The following is an 8941-nucleotide window of genomic DNA, read 5'->3' on the forward strand; positions in this document are numbered from 1 at the left end:
CCTTGGTTTCATGAAAGCATTTCTCAATAAGGATGACAGTTTCCATCCAGCTTGATGGACAAGTGATGTAAGGAAAAACAGTATGTAGTAACTTGAAAGTATCCTGAAGCACCAAGAACTTGACCCTTGCAATGTTAGATTGCTTTCCCCTATATTTTATTGCACACCTATTCTTCCACAAGTTCCAAAAATAAAGATTGGAGTGGATTGAAGAATAAGTTTATGGGCCTCATTATTGTAGTTGTTTTCCCACCATCTCATAATCATATATCTAAAAGGAATATAATCAGTTTGGATGTCCAGGGAGTCATCAAAAAAATTCCAAACCTTTTAGGCAAATATTCCAGCATTAAAAATGTGATCAATGATATCCATTCCTGCTGGATGACAGCATAAAAAGTCTGCAGGTTGTATGCCACAACTGGAGAGTTTCTCATTTGTAGGAGGCCTGCCTCTTAATGCTCTCCATAATAGAAAAGAGCACTTGAAAGGAATATTTATATGCCAAGTGTGAGTGTTAGTTTTGGTTTTGGTTCTTTGTTCTCTGATGGAGTTCCAGGCAGAAGTAAAGGTGAACACACCATTACAGTTAAGGTTCCACACTGGCTGATCTGGAATACCTTGTTGAAGCTGAAGCTGAGTAGCAAGGATGTTGTGCACCTGAGTTAGAGGAGCTAGCTGAATGATTTTGTTTATATTCCATTTTCCCTCTTCAATAAATTCTGAGATAGTGTCATTGTTGAATCTGTTGATGTCTTCAATGAACTGAGCCAATGGGCCAACCCCTAACAAATTATCCCACCAGAATGAGCATGAACCAGACCTGATTTTCCATTGTATATGAGTCTCCACCTTGTGTTTATTCCTTGTCATAAGCCTCCAAGCATGGGAGTCTTGACAACCCTTTTTTTCTCACAGGGTTAGATCTTTGACAATATTTAGCCCTTAGAAAATCACCCCATAAAGTTTGCTTGGACCTAAAAATCTACCACTGTTTGTATTGGAAAGATTGACAAACTTCACTCATGAGTCTAGCCCCAATGCCCCCTTCATCATAAGGAAAACTTAGGTTCTTCCAAGACGACCAGTGATAGTTTTTCTTATCATTTCTCCAACCCCAATAGAAATCATCCATGATTCCCTGAATTTCTTAATAGTGGTCGAGGGAGAGGAAATAGCTGATAGTAGATGTATAAGAAGTGTGTGTAGGACATGCTTGATTAGAGTAGCTTTGCCCCCATAACCCAACATTTGTGATTGCCAGCCTGTGATTCTGTTAACCACTTTGTTGACCATTTCTGAGAAGTAGATAATTCTAGGTCTACCAATAAAGAGAGGGCATCCAAGATAAGTGATTGGAGCTTCTTTCTGGTGAATGCCAATATATTTCTTGATTATGTCAGAAGTAGTCCTGAAAGCATTGGATGGAATAAAAAAGTGACTTTTGGCTATATTAATGAGTTGTCCCGAACTCTGCTCATAAATAGACAAAGTCTTCATAATAAGCATGAGTGAATATTTTCTTCCTAAGGTGAAAATAATGATATCATCTGCAAAGCTCAGGTGATTAATTTGGGTGCCCTTATTTCCACATAGAAACCATGGTATAGAGGGTCTTGGTGGAGTCTGTTCAAAGATCTGGAGAGCACCTCAGCACCTAAAATAAATAGGGCTGGGGAGAGGGGGTCACTTTGCTTCAAACCTCCTGTTGAGTGAAAGAATCCATATCTCTTGCCATTGATAATGATGGAGTACCAATTATTAGTCATGATCCTCCAAGTCATATCAATGAATACTTCATCAAACTCCATTTTCCTAAGAACCAAGCAAATGTATGACCAAGAGACCCTGTCATAGGCCTTAGCCATGTCTAATTTCATCAATACGTTGCTTCCAATGGTGGGCTTTTTAATCTGATGAATGATTTCTTGAGCAAGCATATTATTCTAGAAATGCTTCTACCCTTGATAAATCCTGATTGTTTGGTGCAGATTAAGGAAGGTAAAATAGGGTTGCTACAGGTGCAGGGTCGTGAAGAAAAATCTGCAGAAACACGTCTGGTGAAGATGTCTATGCACCCTATCGACGACCTGTAAGTTAACTTACAGACCGTACATGTCAAACGTAGATCCCAGGTAAGTTCCTAAATTTATCCTACTCTAAGATTGATCTAGGGTCCCCATCTACAGATCATAGATCGACCCACGAACCTTAGATGGGCTCTCGTGGGTCCAAAGTCTTGTGATCGTTGCCAAATGAAGGATGGATTTCAAAGAGGCAAGAGCTTACTATGAATCCTATATTGATGATATAGTTGTTAGATGTATGGGGACTTGATTTTATGGGTCCATTTGTGAGTTCACATGGGATTAAGTATATTCTTATTGCGGTTGATTATGTATCAAAGTGGGTGGAAGCAGTTGCGCTCCCTTACAATGAAGGTAAAGGTGTCACCACAATTTTGAAAAAGAATATCATCACCAGATTTGGCACACTGAGGGCGATTATCAGTTATGTATAAGTGATGGAGCCACTCCATACCATCCGCAGACTAATGGGCAAGTTGATGTGTCCAACAGAGAGGTCAAACAAATTTTGGCAAAGTCTTTGAATTTTAATAGAACAGATTGGTCAAGGAAATTTGATGATGCTCTAGGGGCCTATCGCACTGCATACAAGACTCCCAATGGTATGTCTCCATACGAACTTGTATATGAGAAGTCTTGCCATTTACCGGTAGAGCTAGAGCATAAAGCTTTGTGGGCGATGAAGAAGCTAAATTTGGATTGGTGCGCTGCATCTAATCAAAAAATAAATTACTTGAATATGCTTGATGAATTTTGCCTTAAATCTTATGAAAGTTCTGCCTTGTACAAAGAGAAGATGAAGAGGTATCATGATCAAATAATTGAAAAGTGAGAATTTGTTATGGTTGATCCTGTGCTCCTATTCAACTCTAGGTTGCGCTTGTTTCCGGGCAAACTCAAATCCAAATGGACCAGGCCGTTTTTGCTCACAAAAGTGCTCCCCCATGGAACGGTTGAGCTTGAGCACAATGAAGGAACAAGGTTCATGGTTAACGAGCAAAGGATCAAGATCTATCTGGGAAACACATAAAGTGTGCAAGAAGTTGTTGAGGCCTATCATATTGATGAAGTTTGAGTAATCAAGACACATGCGTCGTGTCGTGACGTTAAATCAAGCGCTGCTTGGGAGGAAACCTAAGATGTACAATCTAGCGAACTATAAGTTTTTGTTTTCCATATAGTAGTTTTCTTTGTTTAGTTGATTCTCTGTGTTAATTTAAATAGGTGTTTTTGTTTGGTACTATATTTTGTTAGAATTAGCATAGGTTCCGTGTCTAAAAAGTTTCCAGAAAATGTAAAAATAATGGCTTAAGTGTTGCTACAGGTGCAGAAGTCTACGGACCCCATTGACTGCCTGTAAGTTAACCTACGAACCGTCAATGTCAAACATAGATCCCAGGTAAGTTCCAAAATTTTCCAAGTGTAAGTGTGATCTACTGTCGCCATCTACAAACTGTAGTTCGATCCACGGACCGTAGACGGGGTCTCGTGGGTCCAAAGTCTTGTCATCATTGCCAAAGAGAAGGAGGGATTTCAAAGAGGCAAGAGCTTCCTATGAATCCTATATTGGTGATAGAGTTGTTTGATGTATGGGGAAATGATTTTATGGGTCCATTTGTGAGTTCACGTACGATGAAGTATATTCTTGTAGCGGTTGATTATGTATCGAAGTGGGTGGAAGCAGTTCCGCTCCCCAACAATGAAGGTAAAAGTGTCACTTGATTTTTGAAAAAGAATATTTTCTCATGATTTGGTACACTGAGGGAGATTATCAGTGATGAAGATTCACAGTTTTTTAATAAGTTGTTCAAGGTGCTACTTGAGAATTATGGTGTCCGCCACAATGTAGCCACTCCTTACCATCCGAAGACTAGTGGCCAAGTTGTTGTGTCCGACAGAGAGATCAAACAGATTTTAGCAAAGACTGTGAATGCTAATAGAACGGATTGGTCAATGAAACTTATTGATGGTCTGTAGGCCTATCGCACTGCATACAAGACTCCATCGGTTTGTCTCGTTATCAACTTGTATATGGAAAGTCTCGCGATTTTCCGGTAGAGCTAGAACATAAAGCTTTGTGGGCGTTGAAGAAGCTAAGTTTAGATTGGGGTGCCGCATCTAAGCAAATAATGACTGACTTGAATATGCTTGATTAATTTCGCCTAAAAGATTATGAAATTTCAGCCTTGTACAAAGAGAAGATGAAGAGGTATCATGATCAAAGAATTGAAAAGTCATAATTTGTTGTGGGTGATCTTGTGCTCCTATCAACTCTAGGTTGCGCTTGATTCCGGGCTAACTCAGATCCATATGGACCGGGCCATTTTCGCTCACGAAAGTGCTCCCCCATGGAGCGGTTGAGCTTGAGAACAGTGAAGGAACAAGGTTCACGGTTAACGGGCAAACGATCAAGATCTATCTAGGAATCGCAGAATGTGTGCAAGAAATTGTTGAGGCCTATCATCTTGATGAAGTCTGAGTAATCAAGACGCCTTCGTCGTGCTATGACGTTAAATCAAGCGCTGCTTGGGAGGAAACCCAAGATGTACAATCTAGCCAACTATAGGTTTTTGTTTTCCATCTAGTAGTTTTCTTTGTTTAGTTGATTCTCTTTGTTAATTTAGATAGGTGTTTTACTTTAGTACTACTGCAGGCTAGAATTAGCATAGGGTCAGTGTCTAAAAAGTGTCCAGAAAATGTAAAAATAATGGCCTAAGGGTTGCTATAGGTGCATGTATGCGAAAAAAATTTTACAGAAACAGGTCTAGTGCAGAGGTGTACGGACCCCGTCGACAACCTATAAGTTAACCTACGGACCGTCAATGTCAAACGTAGATCCAAGGTAAGTTCCTAAATTTTTCCAAGTGTAAGAGTTATCTACGGTCCCCATCTACAGACCGTAGATCGACCCAGGGACCGTAGACGGGTTTTCGTGGGTCCAAAGTCATGTGATCGTTGTCAAACAGAAAGAGGGATTTCGAAAAGGTAAGAGCTTCCTGTGAATCCTATATTGGTGATAGAGTTGTTTCATGTATGGGGAATTGTTTTTATGGGTCCATTTGTGAGTTCACATGGGATGAAGTATATTCTTGTTGCGGTTGATTATGTATCGAAGTGGGTGGAAGCAATTGCGCTCCCCAACAATGAAGGTAAAAGTGTCACTGCATTTTTGAAAAAGAATATATTTTCCAGATTTGGTACACTGTGGGCGATTAACAGGGATAGAGGTTCCCACTTTTGTATTAAGTTGTTCAAGGCGCAACTTGAGAAATATGGTGTCCGCCACAATGTAGCCACTCCTTACCATCCGCAGACTAGTGGGCAAGTTGAAGAGTCCAACAGAGAGATCAAACATATTTTGGCAAAGATTGTGAATGCTAATATAACGGATTGGTTAAGGAAGCTTGATGATGCTCTATGGACCGATCGCACTGCATAGTAGACTCCCATTGGTATGTCTCCTTACTAACTTGTATATGGGTAGTCTTGCCATTTACCGGTAGAGCTAGAGCATAAAGCTTTGTGGGCGATGGAGAAGCTAAATTTGGATTGGGGCACCGCATCTAATCAATGAATGAATTACTTGAATATGCTTGATGAATTTCGCCTAAAAGCTTATGAAAGTTCAGCCTTGTACAAAGAGAAGATAAAGAGGTATCATGATCAAAGAATTTAAAAGTGAGAATTTGTTGTGGGTGATCTTGTGCTCCTATTCAATTCTAGGTTGCGCTTTTTCCCGGGCAAACTCAAATCCTAATGGACCGGGCCATTTTTCCTCACAAAAGTGCTCCCCCATGGAGTGGTTGAGTTCCAGAACAGAGAAGGAATAAGGTTCATGGTTAACGGGTAAAGGATCAAGATCTATCTGGGAAAGGTAGAAAGTGTTCAAGAAGGTTTTGGGGGCCTATCATCTTGATGAAGTTTCAGTAATGAAGACGCATGCGTCGTGCCACAACGTTAAATCAACCGCTGCTTGGGAGGAAACCCAAGATGTACAATCTAGCCATCTATAGGTTTTTGTTTTCCATCTAGTGGTTTTCTTTGTTTAGTTGATTCTCTGTGTTAATTTAGATAGGTGTTTTAGTTTGGTATTAGTGTTAGCTAGAATTAGGATAGGGTCCGTGTCTAAAAATTGAATAGAAAATGTAAAAATAATGGCCTAAGGCTTGCTACAGGTGCGGGGACACGAAGAAAAATCTACAAAAATAGGTCTGGTGCAGAGGTCTACGGACCCCATCGACGACCCGTAAGTTAACCTACAGAGAGTTCATGTCAATCGTAGATCCCAGGTAAGTTCCTAAATTTATCCAACTGTATGAGTGATCTACGGTCCCCATCTACGGACCGTAGATCAACCCACGGACCATAGACGGGGTATCGTGGCTCCAAAGTCTTGTGATCGTTGCCAAAGAGAAGGATGGATTTCAAAGATGCAAGACCTTACTATGAATCCTATATTGGTGTTAGAGTTGTTTGATGTATGGGGAATTGATTTTATGGGTCCATTTTTGAGTTCACATGGGATGAAGTGCATTCTTGTTGCGGTTCATTATGTATCGAAGTGGGTGGAAGCAGTTGCGCTCCCCAACAATGAAGGTAAAAGTGGCACAAATTAGCCATTCCTTACCATCCGCAGTCTAGTGGGGAAGGTGAAGTGTCCAACAGAGAGATCAAAACAGATTTTGGTGAAGTCTGTGAATGCTAATAGAACGGATTGGTCAAGGAAGCTTGATTATGCTCTATGGGCCCATTAGACTACATACAAGACTCCCATTGGTATGTCTCCTTACCAACCTGTATATGGGAAGTCTTGCCATTTACCGATAGAGCTAGAGCATAAAGCTTTTGTGGGCGATAAATAAGCTAAATTTGGATTGGGGCGCCGCATCTAATCAAATAATGAATGACTATAATATTCTTGATGAATTTCGCCTAAAAGCTTATGAAAGTTCACCCTTGTACAAAGAGAAGATGAATAGGTATCATGATCAAATAATTGTAAAGTGAGAATTTGTTGTGGGTGATCTTATGCTCCTATTCAACTCTAGGTTGAGCTTGTTTTCAGGCAAACTCAAATACAAATGGACTGGGACATTTTTGCTCACAAAAGTGCTCCCCTATGGAGCGGCTGATCTTGAGAACAGTGAAGGAACATGGTTCATGGTTAACGGGTAAAGGATCAAGATCTATCTAGGAAACGCAAAAAATGTGCAAGAAGTTGTTGAGACCAATCATCTTAATGAAATCTCAGTAATCAAGATGCCTGCATCGTGCCGCGACGTTAAATCAACCGCTGCTTGGGAGGCAACCCAAGATGTACAATCTATCCAACTATATGTTTTTGTTTTCCATCTAGTAGTTTTCTTTGTTTAGTTGATTCTTTGTGTTAATTTAGATAGGGGTTTTAGTTTTATACTAATGTTGGCTAGAATTAGGATAGAGTATGTGTCTAAAAAGTATCCAGAAAATGTAAAAATAATGGCCTAAGGGTTGCTACAGGTGCAGGGACGCGAAGAAAAATCTGCAGAAATAGGTCTGGTGCAGAGGTCTACGGAACCCATCGACGACCCGTAAGTTAACATATAGACCGTCCATGTAAAAATGTAGATCCCAGGTAAATTGCTATATTTATCCAATTGTAAGAGTTATCAACTGTCCCCATCTACGGACCGTAGATCGACCCATGGACCATAGGCGGGGTCTCGTGGGTCCAAAGTCTTGTGATCCTAGGCAAAGAGAAGGATGGATTTCAAAGTGGCAAGAGCTTACTATGAATCCTATATTGGTGATAGAGTTGTTTGATGTATGGGGAATTGATTTTATGGGTCCATTTGTGAGTTAACATGATATGAAGTATATTCTTATTGCGGTTGATTATGTATCGAATTGGGTGGAAGCAGTTGCGCTACCCAACAATGAAGGTAAAAGTGTCACCGCAACTGTGAAAAAGAATATCGTCACCAGATTAGGTACACTAAGGGCAATTCTCAATGATGGAGTATCGCACATTTTTAATAAGTTGTCTAAGGAGCTACTTGAGAAATATGGTTTCTGCCACAATGTAGCCACTCCTTACCACAGACTAGTAGGCAAGTTGATTTGTCCAACAGAGAGATCAAACAAACTTTGGCAAAGACTGTGAATGCTAATAGAATAGATTGATCAAGGAAACTTGATGATGCTCTATGGGCCTATAGCACTGCATACAAGAATCCCATCGGTATGTCTCCTTATGAACTTTTATCTGAGAATTCTTGCCATTTATCGGTAGAGCTAGAGCATAAAGCTTTGTGGGAGATGAAGAAGCTAAATTTGGATTGGGGCGCCGCATCTAATCAAAGAATGAATGACTTGAATATGCTTGATGAATTTTGCCGAAAACCTTATGAAAGTTCAGCCTTGTACAAAGAGAAGATGAAGAGGTATCGTGATCAAAGAATTGAAAAGTTAGAATTTGTTGTGTGTGATCTTGTGCTCCTATTCAACTCTGTTGAGCTTTTTTCTGGGCAAACTCAAATCCAAATAGACCGGGCCATTTTTGCTCACAAAAGTGCTCCCCCATGGAGAGGTTGATCTTGAGAACAGTGAAGCAACAAGGTTCACGGTTAACGGGCAAATGATCTAGATCTATTTGGGAAATGCACAAAGTGTGCAACAAGTTGTTAAGGCCTATCATCTTGATGAAGTCTGAGTAATCAAGACTCATGCATCGTGCCGTGACGTTAAATCAAGCGCTGCTTGGGACGAAACCCAAGATGTACAATCTTGCGAACTATAGGATTTTGTTTTTCATCTACTAGTTTTCTTTGTTTAGTTGATTATCTGTGTTAATTTAGATAGGTGGTTTAGTTTGG

The 8941-nt window shown here is 40.2% G+C and overlaps 1 protein-coding gene across 1 annotated transcript; it reads right to left on the bottom strand.

Moving 5' to 3' along the window:
• Nucleotides 1-1065: 1065 nt before the first annotated feature.
• Nucleotides 1066-1868, bottom strand: LOC125812743 (uncharacterized). The gene is made up of 2 exons (XM_049492220.1): nt 1650-1868; nt 1066-1473 (listed from the first exon to the last, which is right to left on the bottom strand). Exons 1-2 carry the CDS (start codon nt 1866-1868, stop codon nt 1066-1068), a joined length of 627 nt encoding a protein of 208 aa, XP_049348177.1.
• Nucleotides 1869-8941: the final 7073 nt, after the last annotated feature.

This window comes from Solanum verrucosum, unplaced genomic scaffold (genome assembly GCF_900185275.1).
Source record: "Solanum verrucosum unplaced genomic scaffold, falcon-dt-bn FXZP01000033.1, whole genome shotgun sequence".
In the NCBI taxonomy this organism is placed as follows: Eukaryota; Viridiplantae; Streptophyta; class Magnoliopsida; order Solanales; family Solanaceae; genus Solanum; species Solanum verrucosum.